Source organism: Oncorhynchus masou, chromosome 28 (assembly GCF_036934945.1).
Source record: "Oncorhynchus masou masou isolate Uvic2021 chromosome 28, UVic_Omas_1.1, whole genome shotgun sequence".
In the NCBI taxonomy this organism is placed as follows: domain Eukaryota; kingdom Metazoa; phylum Chordata; class Actinopteri; order Salmoniformes; family Salmonidae; genus Oncorhynchus; species Oncorhynchus masou.
This window is the reverse complement of record NC_088239.1, coordinates 6,219,924-6,244,923: the sequence shown is the minus strand read 5'-3', so window position 1 is coordinate 6,244,923 and position 25,000 is coordinate 6,219,924. Positions and strand designations below refer to the sequence as shown.

At 43.8% G+C, this 25,000-nt stretch overlaps 1 protein-coding gene across 1 annotated transcript in view; it reads left to right on the top strand.

Moving 5' to 3' along the window:
- Positions 1 to 25,000, top strand: part of LOC135517126 (collagen alpha-1(XI) chain-like) — a 172,505-nt gene that overhangs the window by 78,290 nt on the left and 69,215 nt on the right. Inside the window, 4 exon segments of the mRNA XM_064941154.1 lie at positions 3,452 to 3,505; positions 5,290 to 5,397; positions 8,820 to 8,909; positions 19,053 to 19,106. Of these exon segments, the coding sequence (XP_064797226.1) occupies positions 3,452 to 3,505; positions 5,290 to 5,397; positions 8,820 to 8,909; positions 19,053 to 19,106 (306 nt within the window).

Here is a 25,000-nt window from a genome sequence, read left to right as displayed (position 1 = left end):
TTGGTTGGTGACAGAAGCACCAGATCATCAGCAAACAGCAGACATTTGACTTCAGATTCTAGTAGGGTGAGGCCGGGTGCTGCAGACTTTTCTAGTGCCCGCGCCAGTTCGTTGATATATATGTTGAAGAGGGTGGGGCTTAAGCTGCATCCCTGTCTAACCCCTCGACCCTGTGTGAAGAAATTTGTGTGTTTTTTGCCAATTTTAACCGCACTCTTGTTGTTTGTGTACATGGATTTTATGATGTCGTATGTTTTACCCCCAACACCACTTTCCATCAGTTTGTATAGCAGACCCTCATGCCAAATTGAGTCGAAGGCTTTTTTGAAATCAACAAAGCATGAGAAGACTTTGCCTTTGTTTTGGTTTGTTTGGTTGTCAATTAGGGTGTGCAGGGTGAATACATGGTCTGTTGTACGGTAATTTGGTAAAAAGCCAATTTGACATTTGCTCAGTTGAGAGAGAGAGAGACAGAGACAGAGAGAACCAGAGAACCATTTGCTCTCTCTCTCTGTCTCGCTCTCTGTCTCTCTCTCTCTGTCTCTCTCTGTCTCCCTCTCTCTCTCTAACTCTCTCTCTCTCTCTCTCTCTCTCTCTCTGTCTCCCTCTCTCTCTCTCTCTCTCTCTGTCTCTCTCTCTCTGTCTCTCTCTCTGCCTCTCTCTCTCTCTCTCTCTGTCTCTCTCTCTGCCTCTCTCTCTGTATCTCCCTCTCTCTCTGGTTCTCAATGGTTCTCACTGGTTCTCTCTGTCTCTGTCTCTCTCTCTCTCTGGTTCTTTCTGTCTCTCTCTGGTTCTCTCTGTCTCTCTCTCTCTGGTTCTCTCTGTCTCTGTCTCTCTCTCTCTCTGGTTCTCACTGGTTCTTACTGGTTCTCTCTATCTACAATCCTTTTGCCTTCCCTTCGTGTTGGATGTCTTTGTATTTTCTGTATCTTATTATGGTCGTTGAATATATTTTGTCCGTTCTTGTTGTCTGGAGTTGACATCATACCAATCCAACAAATCATTTATTTATCACGTACCCCAAAAACAACATACCTTAGAGTGAAATGCTTAATTACAGGCTCTAACCAATAGTGCAAAAGAGGTATTAGGTGAACAACAGGTAAGTAAAGAAATAAAAACAACAGTAAAAAGACGAGGCTATAAAAGTAGCGAGGCTATAAAAGTAGTGAGGCTACATACAGACACCGGTTAGTCAGGCTGATTGATGTAGGATGTACATGTAGATATGGTTAAAGTGACTATGCATATATGATGAACAGAGAGTAGCATTAGTTTAAAAGAGGGGTTGGTGGGTGGCGGGACACAATGCAGATAGCCCGGTTAGCCAATGTGCAGGAGCACTGGTTGGTCGGGCCAATTGAGGTAGTATGTACATGAATGTATAGTTAAAGTGACTATGAATATATGATAAACAGAGAGTAGCAGCAGAAGCATTCTGACAAATAACCGATGAAGAAGTTCAGGCCATCTTTGATGTGTTCTGATTCAAACAGACAGCTGATGGATTTCACGTCCGATTCCATCACTATGCTTGATGTCTGACCAATTAGCATCAAATCCACTTCAGATATTGAGATCATAGTTTTACTTTAGATGAACATATCGTGAGCATGATATTTCTCTTTTGGAGACTAAATCCTTACTATAACAGGGAGTTTGTTTTAGCCTTGTTATTCTCCTATGTCCTTTGAGTCAACTTCTTAGCCAGTTTCCTAGACACAGATACAGCTTTATTTTGGACTAATAAGTGAAGAGAATCTCAATTGAAATTTAGTCCAGGACTAGGCTTGGACTGTGTCGGTGTAACTGGTCCCTGGTGTCTGGGTAACTGGTCCCTGGTGTCTGGGTAACTGGTCCCTGGTGTCTGGGTAACTGGTCCCTGGTGTCTGGGTAACTGGTTCCTGGTGTCTGGGTAACTGGTTCCTGGTGTCTGGGTAACTGGTTCCTGGTGTCTGGGTAACTGGTTCATGGTGTCTGGGTAACTGGTTCCTGGTCCCTGGTGTCTGGGTAACTGGTTCCTGGTGTCTGGGTAACTGGTCCCTGGTGTCTGGGTAACTGGTCCCTGGTGTCTGGGTAACTGTTCCCTGGTGTCTGGGTAACTGGTCCCTGGTGTCTGGGTAACTGGTTCCTGGTAACTGGGTAACTGGTTCCTGGTGTCTGGGTAACTGGTTCCTGGTGTCTGGGTAACTGGTCCCTGGTGTCTGGGTAACTGGTCCCTGGTGTCTGGGTAACTGGTCCCTGGTGTCTGTGTAACTGGTCCCTGGTGTCTGGGTAACTGGTCCCTGGTGTCTGGGTAACTGGTCCCTGGTGTCTGTGTCTGGGTAACTGATTCCTGGTGTCTGGGTAACTGGTTCCTGGTGTCTGGGTAACTGGTTCCTGGTGTCTGTGTAACTGGTTCCTGGTGTCTGTGTAACTGTTTCCTGGTGTCTGGGTAACTGGTGTCTGGTGTCTGGGTAACTGGTCCCTGGTGTCTGGGTAACTGGTTCCTGGTGTCTGGGTAACTGGTTCCTGGTGTCTGGGTAACTGGTCCCTGGTGTCTGGGTAACTGGTCCCTGGTGTCTGGGTAACTGGTCCCTGGTGTCTGTGTCTGGGTAACTGGTTCCTGGTGTCTGGGTAACTGGTTCCTGGTGTCTGGGTAACTGGTTCCTGGTGTCTGTGTCTGGGTAACTGGTTCCTGGTGTCTGGGTAACTGGTTCCTGGTGTCTGGGTAACTGGTTCCTGGTGTCTGTGTCTGGGTAACTGGTTCCTGGTGTCTGGGTAACTGGTTCCTGGTGTCTGTGTCTGGGTAACTGGTTCCTGGTGTCTGGGTAACTGGTTCCTGGTGTCTGGGTAACTGGTTCCTGGTGTCTGGGTAACTGGTTCCTGGTGTCTGGGTAACTGGTTCCTGGTGTCTGTGTAACTGTTTCCTGGTGTCTGGGTAACTGGTCCCTGGTGTCTGGGTAACTGGTCCCTGGTGTCTGGGTAACTGGTCCCTGGTGTCTGGGTAACTGGTTCCTGGTGTCTGGGTAACTGGTCCCTGGTATCTATGTCTGGGTAACTGGTCCCTGGTGTCTGGGTAACTGGTTCCTGGTATCTATGTCTGGGTAACTGGTTCCTGGTGTCTGGGTTCAACTGAATGGAACAAATGAATGGAACATATCATGAAGTATATCATGTAATATGTCCATAACTAATGTGTTTTCATGCTCAATGCACACAGTCATTGCTTGGTTAAACCAAGCAACCAATAGGATCCATTACAAATGCTCCTCATCCTCTCACCCTTGTCAACATAGTACATTCAGTGGTTGTCACATTGGGAAGCACACAACACTGACTCCACTATGTCCGCTACATTAATCATTTTGGAAGGTTGACATCAATAGCAGGATTGGAGGGAGTTATTGCATGGATTGAGTTGTTCTGCAAGAGTTTTCAATGTGATTGATATTTTTTTTCTTTTCCACAGGGATTCCAAGGAAAGACAGGTCCACCCGACCCAGGAGGAGTTGTTGGTCCTCAGGTAAGGTACTATAGGTTTACTACAGGTACTATAGGTGTACTACAGGTATGGTACTATAGGTGCACTACAGGTACTATACGTTTACTACAGGTACTATAGGTTTACTACATGTACTATAGGTTTACTACAGGTACTATAGGTGTAATACAGGTACTATAGGTTTACTACAGGTACTATAGGTTTACTACAGGTACTATAGGTTTACTACAGGTACTGTAGGTTTACTACAGGTACTGTAGGTTTACTATAGGTACTGTAGGTTTACTTCAGGTACTATAGGTTTACTACAGGTACTATAGGTTTACTACAGGTACTATAGGTGTACTACAGGTACTATAGGTTTACTACAGGTTTACTACAGGTACTATAGGTTTACTACAGGTACTATAGGTTTACTACAGGTATGGTACTATAGGTTTACTACAGGTACTATAGGTTTACTACATGTACTATAGGTTTACTACAGGTACTATAGGTTTACTACAGGTACTATAGGTTTACTACAGGTTTACTACAGGTACTATAGGTTTACTACAGGTACTATAAGTTTACTACAGGTACTATAGGTTTACTACAGGTACTATAGGTTTACTACAGGTACTATAGGTTTACTACAGGTATGGTACTATAGGTTTACTACAGGTACTATAGGTTTACTACAGGTACTATAGGTTTACTACAGGAACTATAGGTTTACTACAGGTACTATAGGTTTACTACAGGTATGGTACTATAGGTTTACTACAGGTAAGGTACTGTAGGTGTACAACAGGTACTATAGGTTTACTACAGGTTATATATGTTTACTACAGGTACTATAGGTTTACTACAGGTATGGTACTATAGGTTTACTATAGGTACTATAGGTTTACTACATGTACTATAGGTTTACTACAGGTACTATAGGTTTACTACAGGTACTATAAGTTTACTACAGGTACTATAGGTTTACTACAGGTACTATAGGTTTACTACAGGTACTATAGGTTTACTACAGGTATGGTACTATAGGTTTACTACAGGTACTATAGGTTTACTACAGGTACTATAGGTTTACTACAGGAACTATAGGTTTACTACAGGTACTATAGGTTTACTACAGGTATGGTACTATAGGTTTACTACAGGTAAGGTACTGTAGGTGTACAACAGGTACTATAGGTTTACTACAGGTTATATATGTTTACTACAGGTACTATAGGTTTACAACAGGTACTATAGGTTTACTATAGGTACTATAGGTTTACTAGAGGTACTATAGGTTTACTAGAGGTACTATAGGTTTACTATAGGTACTATAGGTTTACTACAGGTACTATAGTTTTACTACAGGTACTATAGGTTTACTATAGGTACTATAGGTTTACTACAGGTACTATAGGTTTACTACAGGTACTATAGGTTTACTACAGGTACTATAGGTTTTCTACAGGTATGGTACTGTAGGTTTACTACAGGTAAGGTACTATAGGTTTACTACAAGTAAGGAACTGTAGGTTTTCTACAGTGACGGTACTATAATGGACATTATTATTGTAGCACTTCTTGGTCCACAGGTAACACAATAAGATACATTTATGAAGAACTTATCAGATTGTTTAAACGTACTTACAGATCTCACGTCATTCACTAGCAGAAGTGATAGAGTACACAGATAATATTGGCCTCTTACATAGTTTTGGAATTATTTTGGAAATACGTTATGGTAGAGCGGCTCATGCCTCTACCAATGATCCCATAATATCTTATTCTTCCTCTTCTTCTTCTTCTTCACTTCCTAACAGGGCCCCACAGGCGAGACTGGTCCAATCGGTGAGAGAGGCCACCCTGGATCCCCAGGACCACCTGGAGAGCAGGGTCTTCCTGGCTCTGCTGGCAAAGAGGGAGCCAAGGTAAACGTCCCTAAATACCCACCTCACTGGATTAACACTCATAAATTGACAGCCCAACAGATCTCCAGAACTCCAGAACTCCAGAACTCCAGAACTCCACATCTCCAGAACTCCACATCTCCACATCTCCAGAACTCCAGAACTCCACATCTCCAGAACTCCAGAACTCCAGATCTCCAGAACTCCAGATCTCCAGATCTCCAGATTTCCAGAACTCCAGATCTCCAGAACTCCAGAACTCCAGGGCTCTGACCAAAACATATTTAAAAAACAATACTAGATACAGATTATGCCTAGTCCTGGAATTAAAACGTGAACAATTGGAGAATCTCTACTGAACACGTCGTTTGGTCCAGGAATTTAAGCATGAAGTCTATTTTGGCAGACAGCTGGTGAAGTTAGCAGATGGTTGGGGACTGAGGGTTGGGGACTGAGGGTTGGGGACTGAGGGTTGGGGAGTGGTTGAATTCCCATGCATCACGATTGCCATATACAATCAAATCAAATCAAAGTTTATTTGTCACGCCGACTACGACAGGAGTAGGTAGACCTTACAGTGAATTGCTTACGTACAGGCTCTAACCAATAGTGCAAAAAAAAAAGGTATTAGGTGACCAACAGGTAAGTAAAGAAATAAAACAACAGTAAAAAGACAAGGCTATAAAAGTAGCAAGGCTATAAAAGTAGCGAGGCTACATACAGACACCGGTTAGTCAGGCTGATTGAGGTAGTATGTACATGTAGATATGGTTAAAGTGACTATGCATATATGATGAACAGAGAGTAGCAGTAGTTTAAGAGGGGTTGGTGGGTGGCGTGACACAATGCAGATTGCCTGGTTAGCCAATGTGCGGGAGCACTGTTTGGTCGGCCCAATTGAGGTAGTATGTACATGAGTGTATAGTTAAAGTGACTATGCATATATGATAAGCAGAGAGTAGCTACTTTACTAACAGCCAGTTTCAAGACCTCCCAGCCCCTCCCTCTGTCTCCTTTAAATCCCAGCCAGTTTCAAGACCTCCCAGCCCCTCCCTCTGTCTCCTTTAAATCCCAGCCAGTTTCAAGACCTCACAGCCCCTCCCCCTGTCTCCTTTAAATCCCAGCCAGTTCCAAGACCTCCCAGCCCCTCCCTCTGTCTCGTTCTTTGGTTTTCCTTGCTTCCCAGAAGGAGACCGTGTAATCGACTCCATCCATCCGCCACCAGGTTCTAGGCATCAGTTACAATGCCTTCAGAAAGAATTCACTCCACTTGACTTTTTTTCACACATTTCGTTGTGTTACATCCTGAATTTAAAATAAAAAAAATAATGTGTCACTGGACAACACCCAATACCCCGTGATGTCAAAGTGGAACTATGTTTTTCAAAATGTCTGAAAATAGCTGAAATATATTGAGTCAATAAGTATTTGTTATGGCAAGCCTAAATAAGTTCAGGAGAAAAACATTTTCACATAAAGTCACATAATATGTTGCATGGACTCACTCTGTGTGCAATAATAATGTTTAACATGATTTTTGAATCACTTACAGTACCTCATTTCTGTATCCCACACATACTGTAAGGTCCCTCAGTCGAGCAATTCATTTTAAACATTGATTCAACCACAAAGACCAGTTAGGTTATCCAATGCCTCAAATAGTTACTGTTTTGGCTTAAATCTACTTGTCTAGCACTGATCAACAACCAATTTGACAGAACTTGAAGAATTCTGAAAAGAATAATGGCCAAATGTTGCTCAATCCAGTTCTGGAAAGCTCTTAGAGACTTACCCAGAAAAACTCATTGCTGTGATTGCTGCCAAATGTGCTTTTACAAAGTATTGACTCTGGGATGTGAATACAAAATGTCATATTTTTGTATTTAATTTTCACTAAATTAACAAACATTTCTAAAAACATGTTTTCACTTTCGTCATTATGGGGTATTGTGTGTAAATGGGTGAGGTTAAAAACAAATCTGTTTAACCCATGTTGAACTCAGGCAGTAACTCAACAAAATGTGGAACAAGTATACAGCCTTCAGAATACTTTCTGGGGGGGGCTTGACAGATCCTCTTAAATCTTAGCGAGCTACCTCTCTTTCTCTCTCTCTCTCTCTCTCTCTCTCTCTCTCTCTCTCTCTCTCTCTCTCTCTCTCTCTCTCTCTCTCTCTCTCTCTCCCCTCCGCTCTCTCGCTCTCTATCACTCTCATCTCGCTCTCGCTCTCTCTCTCTCAGCCTCACTATTTATATTTTACCCTCTCACTCTCTCATTTCTTTCTCGCACTTTCTCTCTCTCTCTGCTCTCTCACACTCTCTGTCTCCCAGTTAGCGGATAAACCAACTTCAGCCCAACAATAAAAGAAAAGGCAGTCATGCTGCTAGTAATTGCTCTGATTGTAAACCCATCGACACAGTCCCAGCACCATGATACGACTGCTTTTGTTAACAGTCTCTTGTCCTCTAGGCCTGTATTATAATAGTATCTCAGCTAGTTGTCCTCTAGGCCTGTATTATAATAGTCTCTCAGCTAGTTGTCCTCTAGGCCTGTATTATAATAGTCTCTCAGCTAGTTGTCCTCTTGGACTGTATTATAATAGTCTCTCAGCTAGTTGTCCTCTAGGCCTGTATTATAATAGTCTCTCAGCTAGTTGTCCTCTAGGCCTGTATTATAATAGTCTCTCAGCTAGTTGTCCTCTAGGCCTGTATTATAATAGTCTCTCAGCTAGTTGTCCTCTTGGACTGTATTATAATAGTCTCTCAGCTAGTTGTCCTCTAGGCCTGTATTATAATATTCTCTCAGCTAGTTGTCCTCTTGGCCTGTATTATAATAGTCTCTCAGCTAGTTGTCCTCTAGGCCTGTATTATAATATTCTCTCAGCTTGTTGTCCTCTTGGCCTGTATTATAATAGTCTCTCAGCTAGTTGTCCTCTAGGCCTGTATTATAATATTCTCTCAGCTTGTTGTCCTCTTGGCCTGTATTATAATAGTCTCTCAGCTAGTTGTCCTCTAGGCCTGTATTATAATAGTCTCTCAGCTAGTTGTCCTCTAGGCCTGTATTATAATAATCTCTCAGCTAGTTGTCCTCTTGGACTGTGTTAAAGTAGTGTTTGTGAAGTTTCTGCATTTTTTAGCGTTGTTCCTTATCAGAATAAAGAAACGTCCATGACATTGATTAGCACAGGGCTTTGATATTGATGCTGTCAGAACTAAAGCATCCCCTCAAAGTCCAACATGTGCATGTTCTGTCATGATGTCAAAATGGGAAACATGAGAATAAAGCATTTTGTTTTTGTTTTTCTCTCTTCGTTCACCAGGTAACACCAGGAAGGCTGTAGAATGATAGTGAAATGAACACAGTAGAAAGGATATCCAAAAATATCTTAGCATGGTGCAGCTGGCCACCTCTCACCCTGTCCTCTGCTGCATGTTGTTGTCTGTAGGGAGACCCCGGGCCCCAGGGAGCCTCCGGTAAGGACGGTCCGGCTGGTCTACGAGGATTCCCAGGAGAGAGAGGTCTGCCCGGCGTGTCGGTAAGACACACCCCACCTTCAACACGCTCCCTTCCGTTACATATTCCCCCTATATTGACTGACAATGACTGACAGACCTCCACACGTGTATCAATGTAGAGATATTCATCTCAATTCATCTCAATCGTCTCATAGAGGGGGGACGTCACCCAACCATCAATCTGCCGCAGGGAAACTCAAAGGGACGTGTTACAAATGAATAGGCTTCCCACCGACCGGTCGAAACCACTGTTTTCAACAACGGCCACTGACGTTTGATTTTGTAAATGAAAACACCTGCTCCTTCCCCCCCCCCCAAAACAAGCTATGTCCTGCTCCTTCCCTGACTCTTCCTACATGTTTGTATTTTACACTGCTCATTTGTCCGAGTTTTGAAATCATAAACAGAGAAGTATTTCTATTCCTATTCCTTCTATTCCTAACTTAACCCTCCAAGACAATGTGCTGTAGGACCCTGGTACCCAGCCAGGCTCTAAGACAATGTGCTGTAGGACGTTGGTACCCAGCCAGGCTCTAAGACAATGTGCTGTAGGACGTTGATACCCAGCCAGGCTCTAAGACAATGTGCTGTAGGATGTTGGTACCCAGCCAGGCTCCAAGACAATGTTCTGTAGTACGTTGGTACCCAGCCAGGCTCCAATACAATGTGCTGTAGGACGTTGGTACCCAGCCAGGCTCCAAGACAATGTGCTGTAGGATATTGCTACCCAGCCAGGCTCCAATACAATGTGCTGTAGGACGTTGGTACCCAGCCAGGCTCTAAGACAATGTGCTGTAGTACGTTGGTACCCAGCCAGGCTCCAAGACAATGTGCTGTAGGACGTTGGTACCCAGCCAGGCTCCAATACAATGTGCTGTAGGACGTTGGTACCCAGCCAGGCTCCATGACAATGTGCTGTAGGATATTTCTACCCAGTCAGGCTCCAATACAATGTGCTGTAGGATGTTGGTACCCAGCCAGGCTCCAAGACAATGTTCTGTAGTACGTTGGTACCCAGCCAGGCTCCAATACAATGTGCTGTAGGACGTTGGTACCCAGCCAGGCTCCAATACAATGTGCTGTAGGACGTTGGTACCCAGCCAGGCTCCATGACAATGTGCTGTAGGATATTTCTACCCAGTCAGGCTCCAATACAATGTGCTGTAGGACGTTGGTACCCAGCCAGGCTCCAATACAATGTGCTGTAGGATGTTGGTACCCAGCCAGGCTCCAAGACAATGTGCTGTAGGATGTTGGTACCCAGCCAGGCTCCATGACAATGTGCTGTAGGACGTTGGTACCCAGCCAGGCTCCAATACAATGTGCTGTAGAACATCGGTACCCAGCCAGGCTCTAATACAATGTGCTGTAGAACATCGGTACCCAGCCAGGCTCCAAGACAATGTGCTGTAGAACATCGGTACCCAGCCAGGCTCCAAGACAATGTGCTGTAGAACATCGGTACCCAGCCAGGCGTTAATAAGTCTCTCTCTCTCCTGAATGACAAATGGATGGATGGGTGAACATTGTGCACCTTACTTCACAATGTAATTTAAATTAGGCCTAACTGAATGATAAGGAGGATGAAAATGTTGATTTAATTAACAAAGAAAAAAGTGTAGTAATGAGTTTGTGATAAGACTATTTATCAACAGTAAATAATTTAACTTTGTGCCTTGGGGGTTGATACCATTCTCTTTTATGTTTTACGTTGTTAAAAGAAGCTGTTATGGGACTGATTTATTTACCTATAGCACTATTACTAATAAGATGTATTTGAAGAGAAATGAAAACACGCTATGTGTTGCAGCAGGCCTTCAGAATAACGCAAAACATGTCCTTGACTCTATCCAACTTGATGAGCGGGAAACACACGATGCCACTCAGCCTGCACAGCCGTCCCATCGACACTACAACTAAACCAAAAACAAATTTCACACATAATAATAGTTAGCCTATAGACAATATTACATGAACAATAATCTGATGAGTGACAATATTAGGTCAAAGAGTTGTCAAATTGTACATGAAGAGATGTGACCACTGTCTCTACATTCAGCACATGACCCACTGTCCCTACATTCAGCACATGACCCACTGTCTCTACATTCAGCACATGACCCACTGTCCCTACATTCAGCACATGACCCACTGTCTCTACATTCAGCACATGACAACTCCACTGTCTCTACATTCAGCACATGACCACTCCACTGTCCCTACATTCAGCACATGACCACTCTACTGTCCCTACATTCAGCACATGACCACTACACTGTCTCTACATTCAGCACATGACCCACTGTCTCTACATTCAGCACATGACCACTACACTGTCCCTACATTCAGCACATGACCCACTGTCTCTACATTCAGCACATGACCACTACACTGTCCCTACATTCAGCACATGACCCACTGTCTCTACATTCAGCACATGACAACTCCACTGTCTCTACATTCAGCACATGACCCTCTGTCTCTACATTCAGCACATGACCCACTGTCCCTACATTCAGCACATGACCCACTGTCTCTACATTCAGCACATGACCCACTGTCTCTACATTCAGCACATGACCCACTGTCCCTACATTCAGCACATGACCCACTGTCTCTACATTCAGCACATGACCACTCTACTGTCCCTACATTCAGCACATGACCACTCCACTGTCCCTACATTCAGCACATGACCACTCTACTGTCCCTACATTCAGCACATGACCACTACACTGTCTCTACATTCAGCACATGACCCACTGTCTCTACATTCAGCACATGACCACTACACTGTCCCTACATTCAGCACATGACCCACTGTCTCTACATTCAGCACATGACCCACTGTCTCCACATTCAGCACATGACCCACTGTCCCTACATTCAGCACATGACCCACTGTCCCTACATTCAACACATGACCCACTGTCTCTACATTCAGCACATGAACCACTGTCTCTACATTCAGCACATTGACCCACTGTCCCTACATTCAGCACATGACCCACTGTCCCTACATTCAGCACATGACCCACTGTCTCTACATTCAGCACATGACCCACTGTCTCTACATTCAGCACATGACCCACTGTCCCTACATTCAGCACATGACCCACTGAAATCTACATTCAGCACATGACCACTCCACTGTCTCTACATTCAGCACATGACCCTCTGTCTCTACATTCAGCACATGACCCACTGTCCCTACATTCAGCACATGACCCACTGTCTCTACATTCAGCACATGACCCACTGTCTCTACATTCAGCACATGACCCACTGTCCCTACATTCAGCACATTACCACTACACTGTCCCTACATTCAGCACATAACCCACTGTCTCTACATGCAGCACATGACCCACTGTCTCTACATTCAGCACATGACCCAATGTCCCTACATTCAGCACATGACCCACTGTCCCTACATTCAGCACATGACCCACTGTCTCTACATTCAGCACATGACCCGCTGTCTCTACATTCAGCACATGACCCGCTGTCTCTACATTCTGCACATGACCCACTGTCCCTACATTCAGCACATGACCCACTGTCCCTACATTCAGCACATGACCACTACACTGTCCCTACATTCAGCACATGACCACTACACTGTCCCTACATTCAGCACATGACCCACTGTCCCTACATTCAGCACATGACCACTACACTGTCCCTACATTCAGCACATGACCACTACACTGTCCCTACATTCAGCACATAACCCACTCTCTCTACATTCAGCACATGACCCACTGTCCCTACATTCAGCACATGACCCACTGTCCCTGCATTCAGCACATGACCACTACACTGTCCCTACATTCAGCACATAACCCTCTGTCTCTACATTCAGCACATGACCCACTGTCTCTACATTCAGCACATGACCACTCCACTGTCCCTACATCCAGCACATGACCACTCTACTGTCCCTACATTCAGCACATGACCACTCTACTGTCCCTACATTCAGCACATGACCACTCTACTGTCCCTACATTCAGCACATGACCACTACACTGTCCCTACATTCAGTACATGACCCACTGTCTCTACATTCAGCACATGACCCGCTGTCTCTACATTCAGCACATGACCCACTGTCTCTACATTCAGCACATGACCCACTGTCTCTACATTCAGCACATGACCCACTGTCCCTACATTCAGCACATGACCCACTGTCTCTACATTCAGCACATGACCCACTGTCCCTACATTCAGCACATGACCCACTGTCTCTACATTCAGCACATGACCACTCCACTGTCTCTACATTCAGCACATAACCCACTGTCCCTACATTCAGCACATGACCCACTGTCTCTACATCCAGCACATAACCCACTGTCCCTACATTCAGCACATGACCACTTGCGTGTTTAGGAATCCAGCAAATAATTTCCCCTGTGACCTGGCTGGTTATATTATAATGACATTATTTTAGTTTCTACTTAGTCAAAAGAAGGTGTAGTAGGAGTTTATTAAGTACTATGACTCTATTACTAATAAAATGTTCAAATATAGCAGATCAAATGGATTAAACTGTAATGTTTTTATTGGAAGGGAAAATGAAATAGTGTATAGGCCTTTGCTTTTTTCCAGGACTTTGTAGAATCATTGACTCTATCTAAATAAATACATGTTTTTGTTATTCCCGTTTTATTGATACATTTTCACAAATATTTATTAATACAAATAATCCTTTAGAATAGTTTATGAACTATTTATCAAGCGTTGGTGTTTATGTTTGATTCACCTTGTGGGATCATATGCATCTGATGCATATGCTAAAGGAGACGCCGAGCAACGTTCTCTAGCAGGTACTGATAGGCTGAAAGAGACCCCCAGTAACATTCTCTAGCAGGTACTGATAGGCTGAGACCTCCAGTAACATTCTCTAGCAGGTACTGATAGGCTGAAAGAGACCCCCAGTAACATTCTCTAGCAGGTACTGATAGGCTGAGACCCCCAGTAACATTCTCCAGCAGGTACTGATAGGCTGAAAGAGACCCCCAGTAACATTCTCTAGCAGGTACTGATAGGCTGAGACCCCCAGTAACATTCTCTAGCAGGTACTGATAGGCTGAAAGAGACACCCAGTAACATTCTCTAGCAGGTACTGATAGGCTGAAAGAGACCCCCAGTAACATTCTCTAGCAGGTACTGATAGGCTGAAAGAGACCCCCAGTAACATTCTCTAGCAGGTACTGATAGGCTGAGACCCCCAGTAACGTTCTCTAGCAGGTACTGATAGGCTGAAAGAGACACCCAGTAACATTCTCTAGCAGGTACTGATAGGCTGAGACCCCCAGTGACATTCTCTAGCAGGTACTGATAGGCTGAGACCCCCAGTAACGTTCTCTAGCAGGTACTGATAGGCTGAAAGAGACCCCCAGTAACATTCTCTAGCAGGTACTGATAGGCTGAAAGAGACCCCCAGTAACATTCTCTAGCAGGTACTGATAGGCTGAAAGAGACCCCCAGTAACGTTCTCTAGCAGGTGCTGATAGGCTGAAAGAGACCCCCAGTAACATTCTCTAGCAGGTGCTGATAGGGTGAAAGAGACTCCCAGTAACATTCTCTAGCAGGTACTGATAGGCTGAGACCCCCAGTAACATTCTCTAGCAGGTACTGATAGGCTGAAAGAGACCCCCAGTAACATTCTCTAGCAGGTACTGATAGGGTGAAAGACCAGGTGTGGTGTTGAAGAGAAATACAATAATTGTGTACTATAGCTCTGGATCAAACTCCTGTTTTAACCCAAAGACTTTGGAATGTGTCCCAAATGGCAGCCTATTCCCTGTTAGTTCTGGTCCAACGTAGTGCACTAGATTGGGAATAGGGTGCGATTTGGGACAAACCCAGCCTCTGGGACCCATTTCTTTTTTCCACAAGCACTTTTGGGGTAAATGTTCTTTGTTTTGTTGTATGCATTATTTACTATATTATCGAGCCACTGTTCCACACGAAGCCAAGGTCAATCTCAGCAGGCGAGAAGCTACCCATGGTTGTCATTTAGTCTCTCACTGCAATGCCCCAAGACTAATTACTGAATACTGCCATGTGTGTTGCTGAGCCTTAGGGAGCCAATCAGCAATCACACACACACACACACACTGGAGGTTACACACACACACACACACACACACACACACACACACACACACACGTTTATTTCAGAACTTCTGTTTTATTGTGCTTTTGATGAGAAAGTGCCCGAGAGGAAAATAACTACTTGTCCTGGTAGAGTAGGAAGAAAATGCAACCTCGCTCTCGACACATACCTACACACACCTACAAGCACGTACACACACCTACACGCACCTACACGCACCTACACACACCTACACGCACCTAAACACACCTACACACGCCAACACACGCCAACACACACCTACACACACATACACACGCCAACACACACCTACACACGCCTACACACGCCAACACACACCTACACACACCTACACACACCTACACACACCTACACACGCCAACACGCACCTACACGCACCTACACGCACCTACACGCACCTACAAACACCTACACGCACGTACACACACCTACACACACCTACACATACCTACACATACCTACACACACCTTCACATACCTATACACACCTACCCATACCTACACACACCTACACATACCTACACATACCTACACATACCTACACACACCTACACACACCTACACACACCTACACACACCTAAACACACCAACACATACCTACACATACCTACACACGCCAACACACGCCAACACACACCTACACACACCTACACACGCCTACACACGCCAACACACACCTACACATACCTACACACACCTACACACGCCAACACACACCTACACACACCTACACATACCTAAACACACCTACACACGCCAACACACACCTACCCATACCTACACACACCTACACATACCTACACATACCTACACATACCTACACACACCTACACACACCTACACACACCTACACACACCTACACACGCCAACACACACCTACACATACCTACACACACCTACACACGCCTACACACGCCAACACACACCTACACATACCTACACACACATACACACGCCAACACACACCTACACATACCTAAACACACCTACACACACCTACACATACCTAAACACACCAACACACACCTACACATACCTACACACACCTACACATACCTACACACCTACCCATACCTACACATACCTACACATACCTACACATACCTACACACACCTACACACACCTACACACACCTACACACACCTACACACGCCTACACACGCCTACACACGCCAACACACACCTACACATACCTACACACACATACACACGCCAACACACACCTACACATACCTACACATACCTAAACACACCTACACACACCTACACATACCTAAACACACCAACACACACCTACACATACCTACACACACCTACACATACCTACACACACCTACACACACCTAAACACACCTACACACACCTACACACACCTAAACACACCTACACACACCTACACATACCTACACACACCTACACACACCTAAACACACCTACACACACCTAAACATACCTACACACACCTACACACACCTAAACACACCAACACATACCTACACATACCTACACACACCTACACACACCTAAACATACCTACACGCACCTACACGCACCTACACGCACCTACACACACCTACACACACCTACACACACCTACACACACCTACACATACCTACACACACCTATACACGCCTTTTCTCCCATTCAGATCAATGACGCTCAGAAACGTATGTGACTGACAAACCATGGTGACACTTTACACTGTCTGACTGGGACAGGAGTTATACCCCTCAATACTGACTGACTGACTGACTGGGACAGGAGTTATACCCCTCAATACTGTCTGACTGTGACAGGAGTTATACCCCTCAACACTGACTGACTGTCTGACTGGGACAGGAGTTATTCCCCTCAATACTGACTGACTGGGACAGGAGTTATACCCCTCAAAACTGACTGACTGTCTGACTGGGACAGGAGTTATTCCCCTCAATACTGACTGACTGGGACAGGAGTTATACCCCTCAATACTGTCTGACTGGGACAGGAGTTATTCCCCTCAATACTGACTGACTGGGACAGGAGTTATACCCCTCAATACTGACTGACTGGGACAGGAGTTATACCCCTCAATACTGTCTGACTGGGACAGGAGTTATACCCCTCAATACTGACTGACTGGGACAGGAGTTATACCCCTCAATACTGTCTGACTGGGACAGGAGTTATACCCCTCAATACTGTCTGACTGGGACAGGAGTTATTCCCCTCAATACTGTCTGACTGGGACAGGAGTTATACCCCTCAAAACTGACTGACTGTCTGACTGGGACAGGAGTTATTCCCCTCAATACTGACTGACTGGGACAGGAGTTATACCCCTCAATACTGTCTGACTGGGACAGGAGTTATACCCCTCAATACTGACTGACTGGGACAGGAGTTATACCCCTCAATACTGTCTGACTGGGACAGGAGTTATACCCCTCAATACTGACTGACTGGGACAGGAGTTATACCACTTGTCGTGTCTTTGGCTATGCCGGATTATATGTGATATGACATGCTATTCTATAAAATCATTTCTCTGTAATTAATATTACCTGATTGAGCTAATCATGTAAATGTAATTAACTTGAAAGTCAGTTCACCACAAAATAATATTTTTTGAGCTGTTATCTTTTGAATAAACTTTTAAAGACCTGGTAATCTTTTATATCAATAGCAGTCAATATTAATCGCACCTTATTTCAGTCTCATCTGAAAGTTGTAAATTCTTGGTTATGTTCACGAACCATTGCTAACAAGTTGAATCAGCAATTCAAAATTTGCTTTAATTATTTATTTACTAAATACCTAACTAATCACACAGAATTACATATACACAGAATGAAACATACCTTGATTACAAATTATGTCATAAAGGAAAACATCCCTAGTGGAGGGAACGGATATGACAGCTGGTTACACAAAGAAAAGGGGCGGGGTTTGAGTGAAAGAGCGGAAAGACTGAAGAACAAAGGGAGAAGCTATGCTATCGTAATAAATACAGAATATTATGCATTCTAAATTACCGCCCATTTGGAAAAGGAAAATGCAATAAATATTTACTCAGAGCTGCGCTTCAATAGGTTGGTGGTAGATGGACGGCCGTGTTGCCAAACAGAGTTCTTTGTCCTTTGAAGAGTGTCTCTGGTGGTGAACGGGATACGTTGTAGTGTCGTCGTTGTGTGGTAGACGGGATACCGTCCTTTCCTAGCCCACATTTACAGCGGCCGCTGCTAACTCAACGGCTAGGAGGTATCACATCTGTAGCGAATAAGAGTTCAAAGTTCATACCATTCACAACCAAAGCTCACGCTGAGGTTGGCTTCTTTCATTAGTTATTATCTGAATCCTTCTGACATCGGACCGTCGTCCTAATGTACTCGGGAACAGAAGGTTACATTTTCATCAATGGCTTTATAAAGTGGACGGAGAGAAGGGAGTGTTTCATAGTTTATAACCAATGTCTCTTCACAGGGGCCACTGACTGAGCAGAGCCCTAACCTTATGAAAACACAAATCTCTCATTTGGAAGCTAAAATTACATTTAATCTTTTCACAAATAATTGTATATTTAAACATTTGAATTGCACAACAATTCCATGTGAATCTGATAACTATAATGTGTAGACTTTCCCAGATACTGTTTAGGTCGTCCTGTCATCAGTCGTAATGTCTCAGATGACAACCGAACTGACATCATATTCATTAAGTACCAACACATATTTTCAACTGGTTCTATTACTGAAATGTTGTTCCTTTCCCCTACTTGTTTGATGTTCCCAGACTCTCTGTTTCATAAAAGCTATTCAAGAGTCCCTCATGTAGAGTCAAGAGAGAGGAAAGGGAGAAAGGTATTTATGGGGGAGGGGGTCATAAACCTCACCCACAGGCCAACGTCATGACACACTCAATACTGACTATCTGTCTGACTTGTAGGGACATTAAACACTGTCTATCAGGCTGTGTGTCTCTTTGGACATACTGTATCACTCAAATCATTCATTTCTCTTCTCCTTCCAGGGTCCAGCTGGTTTGAAGGGAGGAGAAGGACCTCAGGGTCCATCAGGCCCCATGGTAAGTAAACATCTGTCTGTCACCTACCACCACCTGTCTGTTGTTCATGTGAAGTATATACCTGTCACCTACCACCACCTACCTACCTGTCTGTTGTTCATGTGAAGTATATACCTGTCTGTTGTTAATGTGAAGTATATACCTGTCTGTTGTTCATGTGAAGTATATATCTTTCTGTTGTTCATGTGAAGTATATACCTGTCTGTTGTTCATGTGAAGTATATACCTGTCTGTTGTTCATGTGAAGTATATATCTTTCTGTTGTTCATGTGAAGTATATACCTGTCTGTTGTTCATGTGAAGTGTATATCTGTCTGTTGTTAATTTTAAGTGTATACCTGTCTGTTGTTCATGTGAAGTGTTTACCTGTCTGTTGTTAATTTGAAGTGTATACCTGTCTGTTGTTCATGTGAAGTATATACATGTCTGTTGTTAATTTGAAGTGTATACCTGTCTGTTGTTCATTTGAAGTATATATCTGTCTGTTGTTCATGTGAAGTGTATACCTGTCTGTTGTTCATGTGAAGTGTATACCTGTCTGTTGTTCATTTGAAGTGTATACCTGTCTGTTGTTCATTTGAAGTATATATCTGTCTGTTGTTCATGTGAAGTGTATACATGTCTGTTGTCCATTTGAAGTATATATCTGTCTGTTGTTCATGTGAAGTGTATACCTGTCTGTTGTTCATGTGAAGTGTATACCTGTCTGTTGTTCATTTGAAGTATATATCTGTCTGTTGTTCATGTGAAGTGTATACCTGTCTGTTGTTCATTTGAAGTGTATACCTGTCTGTTGTTCATTTGAAGTATATATCTGTCTGTTGTTCATGTGAAGTGTATATCTGTCTGTTGTTCATTTGAAGTATATATCTGTCTGTTGTTCATGTGAAGTATATATCTGTCTGTTGTTCATGTGAAGTATATATCTGTCTGTTGTTCATGTGAAGTGTATACCTGTCTGTTGTTCATTTGAAGTATATATCTGTCTGTTGTTCATGTGAAGTGTATACCTGTCTGTTGTTCATGTGAAGTGTATACCTGTCTGTTGTTCATTTGAAGTATATATCTGTCTTTTGTTCATGTGAAGTGTATACCTGTCTGTTGTTCATGTGAAGTGTATACCTGTCTGTTGTTCATTTGAAGTATATATCTGTCTGTTGTTCATGTGAAGTATATACCTGTCTGTTGTTCATGTGAAGTATATACCTGTCTGTTGTTCATGTGAAGTGTATACCTGTCTGTTGTTCATGTGAAGTATATACCTGTCTGTTGTTCATGTGAAGTATATACCTGTCTGTTGTTCATGTGAAGTGTATATCTGTATGTTGTTCATTTGAAGTATATATCTGTCTGTTGTTCATGTGAAGTGTATACCTGTCTGTTGTTCATGTGAAGTGTATACCTGTCTGTTGTTCATGTGAAGTGTATACCTGTCTGTTGTTCATTTGAAGTATATATCTGTCTGTTGTTCATGTGAAGTATATACCTGTCTGTTGTTCATGTGAAGTGTATACCTGTCTGTTGTTCATGTGAAGTATATACCTGTCTGTTGTTCATGTGAAGTGTATACCTGTCTGTTGTTCATGTGAAGTGTATACCTGTCTGTTGTTCATGTGAAGTATATACCTGTCTGTTGTTCATGTGAAGTATATACCTGTCACCTACCACCACCTACCTACCTGTCTGTTGTTCATGTGAAGGGGATGTTTCATCAGGTGTCAGAGGGTCTTCAGATATCAGGGTTACTGAGGGGGATAGTTCCATACCACTGTCAATGATAGAAGTACAACACAGTGCGTCAGCCTAAGCTGTTCTTACTGTGTTGTTTTGGTTCTTTTTTGGAGGTAGCCATTAGTCTAGGATCAATATTGTGTCACAGCAGGATGCAATGAAGATCCTTGTCCTAGTAGCCTAGTGGTTAAGAGCGTTGGGCCAGTAACTGAAAGGTCAATGGTTTGAAGAGGCGACAAGGTGAACAATCTGTCAATGTGCCCTTGAGCAAGGCACTTAACCTGTTCCTGTAAGTCGATCTGGATAGAAGAGTCTGCTAAATGGGAGTTCCCGAGTGGCGCAGTGGTCTAAGGTACTGCATCTCAGCGCTAGATGTGTCACTACAGACCCTGGTTTGATTCCAGGCTGTATCACAACCGTTTGTGATTGGGAGTCCCATAGAGCGGCGTCGGCCGGGTTTGGGCGGGGTAGGCCGTCATTGTAAATAAGAATTTGTTCTTAACTGAGTTGCCTAGTTAAATGAAGGTTAAATAAAAAAAATAAAAAATACAAATAAAATATAAAATATTCTGTAATAATGACTCCCACCACTCGAGGGCTGTTTTATCCCTTGACGAATAGACAGGCAGGATCCCACCTGTTTTCAGTGATAACTTCGGGCTCCTGGTTTTCTAATTGCTTCGTCTTAACGTCTGAACTCGATTCATATTGTCACAGTGAAATGTCTCTTTAGATAGCGTGACAGTGGGCTCAAAGATTAGACCAGACACGTGAAGGTGGTCGGGGGGTGGACTGAATTAGACTGTTTGAGGAAAACATGATTGTCATACTGATATGAAATTAATTCAATGTAACATATTGCTATTTCCAGTAGCAACGATTCCAACGCATACCCTGCTTCTGGGAAGTGAGTGTTAGATTTAATATTGTGCTGTCTTGGGGTCGGTCGCAAGAGAAGCTAGAAATACCTCATGTGAAGCGGTCATGCAGGAAGTGAATTTAAAATTGGGATTGTTTGCTACCGGCCCATTGGTGTTGCTCTCTGCTCCCGGCCTGTGAGGTGAATGAGAGCCCGGGTCCACTCCATACTGACTCACCCCTCTGTCTGAGCGTCCAGACACTCCCAAGGTGCAGTTTGTTTGTCATATGCACAGGAGTCCCACGTTACACAGTACATTGAAATGCTTATTTTGCAGGATCACTGTCGACAATCTCGATAGGTTTCCATCCCTTTGGCGATAGATTTCCATGTGAATATTCTATATTCGGCATTAAAGAAAATACGTGAATTTTTCCACCAGTGACGTGTTTCCGCCAAGCAGAATTATTGCAGTGTGTGATTTCATAGTGCAAACAAAATGTACTTTTTCCCCTTAAGTTTTCATGTGTTGAATTAAAATCGAATAAAAATCGAAAGTTCAATGTGTTTCCATCGCATTTTCTACTTTACCGCTAGTTTTGTAACAAACACTTTTGCGTTAAATAGCACCACTTCCCTCCCCTTCCCAACCTGCCACCACTGAGCCACACAGTCAGATGAGGGATGAGTCCCAACACTCTACACCACCTCCCTCCCCTTCCCAACCTGCCACTTGTCGTGCCACTGAACTACGTACACAGCCAGTCAGACAGGATGTGTCCCAACACTCTACACCACCCCCCCCCCTTCCCAACCTGCCACTTGTTGTGCCACTGAGCTACGTACACAGCCAGTCAGACAGGATGTGTCCCAACACTCTACACCACCTCCCTCCCCTTCCCAACCTGCCACTTGTAGTGCCACTGAGCTACTTACACAGCTCGTCAGACAGGATGTGTCCCAACACTCCACACCACCTCCCTCCCCTTCCCAACCTGCCACTTGTAGTGCCACTGAGCTACTTACACAGCTCGTCAGACAGGATGTGTCCCAACACTCTACACCACCTCCCTCCCCTTCCCAACCTGCCACTTGTAGTGCCACTGAGCTACGTACACAGCCAGTCAGACAGGATGTGTCCCAACACTCTACACCACCTCCCTCCCCTTCCCAACCTGCCACTTGTAGTGCCACTGAGCTACTTACACAGCTCGTCAGACAGGATGCGTCCCAACACTCTACACCACCTCCCTCCCCTTCCCAACCTGCCACTTGTAGTGCCACTGAGCTACTTACACAGCTCGTCAGACAGGATGTGTCCCAACACTCTACACAACCTCCCTCCCCTTCCCAACCTGCCACTTGTAGTGCCACTGAGCTACTTACACAGCTCGTCAGACAGGATGTGTCCCAACACTCTACACCACCTCCCTCCCCTTCCCAACCTGCCACTTGTAGTGCCACTGAGCTACTTACACAGCTCGTCAGACAAGATGTGTTCCAACACTCTACAGCACACTCCAGCTCTCACCTTGCTTCCTTCTCTTCGTTACCTGATCCGAGAGAACATTAAAAGTCGATCTAGTGGACACACTGGACACTTTAAACAATGGATCACTATTAAACAACGCCACATTCAGTAATGCCACTTTAAACAACGCCACTTTCAACAAAGCCACTTTAAATAATGCCACTTTAAACGAAGCCACTTTAAACAAAGCCACTTTAAATAATGCCACTTTAAACGAAGCCACTTTAAACAAAGCCACTTTAAATAATGCCACTTTAAACAACTTCACTTTAAACAACGCCACTTTAAACAACACCACTTTAAACAAAGCCACTTTTAACAACGCCACCATAATGTTTACATATATTACAGTGCATTGCAAAAGTATTCACCCCCCTTGGCGTTTTTCCTATTTTATTGCCTCACAACCTGTCATTTAACTAGATTTTTATTTGGATTTCATGTAATGGACACAAAATAGTCCAAATTGGTGAAGTGAAATAAAAAATAAATAAAAAATACTTAAAAAAAAAAAAATAAAAAATCAATAAACAGAAAGCTGGTGAGTGTATATGTACTCATATGTACTTTGTTATGAAGCCCCTAAATAAAATATGGTGCAACCAATTACCTTCAGAAGTCCACCTGTGTGCAAACTAAGTGTCACATGATCTGTCACATGATCTCAGTATATAGTCACCTTTTCTGAAAGGCCCCAGAGTCTGCAACACCACTAATCAAGGGGCACCACCAAGCAAGCAGCACTATGAAGACCAAGGAGCTCTCCAAACAGTTCAGGGACACAGTTGTGGAGAAGAACAGATCAGGGTTGGGTTATAAAAAAAATATCAGAAACTTTCAACATCCCACGGAGCATCATTAAATCCATTTTTTTTTAAATGGAAAGAATATGGCACCACAGAAAACCTGCCAAGAGAAGGCCGCCCACCACAACTCACACACCACAGATAATCCTGAAGGAGCTGCAAAGCTCCACAAACGGAGATTGGAGTATCTGTCCATAGGACCACTTAAAAAAAAATGAGCAAACATGTTTGGTGTTCGCCAAAAGGCATGTGGGAGACCCCCCAAACAGATGAAAGAAGGTACTCTGGTCAGATGAGAATAAAATTGAGTTTTTTGGAAAACACTATGTCTGATGCAAACCCAACACATCCCATCACCCCAAGAATACCATCCCCACAGTGAAGCATGGTGGTGTAATGCTTCTCGTTGGTGGAAGGAGAGGAGGACCAAAATGCAGCGTGGTAGCTGTTCGTCATGTTTTAATTGAACAAACTGAACACTACAAAAAATAACAACGAAGAGAAAACGAAACAGTTCTGCCAGATGAACAGACACTAAACAGAAATCAAACACCCACAACCAAAATGGGGAACCTAAGTATGATTCTCAATCAGAGACAACGAACGACACCTGCCTCTGATTGAGAACCATACTAGGCCAAACACATAGAAATATGACATAGAAAAAAGAACAGACTACCCACCCCAACTCACGCCCTGACGAACCTAACACAAAGACATAAAAAAGGAAATAATGTCAGAACGTGACAGGTGGTGGCAGCATCGTGCTGTGGAGATGTTTTTCATTGGAAGGGACTGGGAAACGGGTCAGAATTGAAGGAATGATGGATGGTGCTAAATACAGGCATGTTCTTGAGGGAAACCTGTTTCAGTCTTCCAGAGATTTGAGACTGGGACAGAGGTTCACCTTCCAGCAGGACAATGACCCTAAGAATACTGCTAAAGCAACACTCAAGCGTTTTAAGGG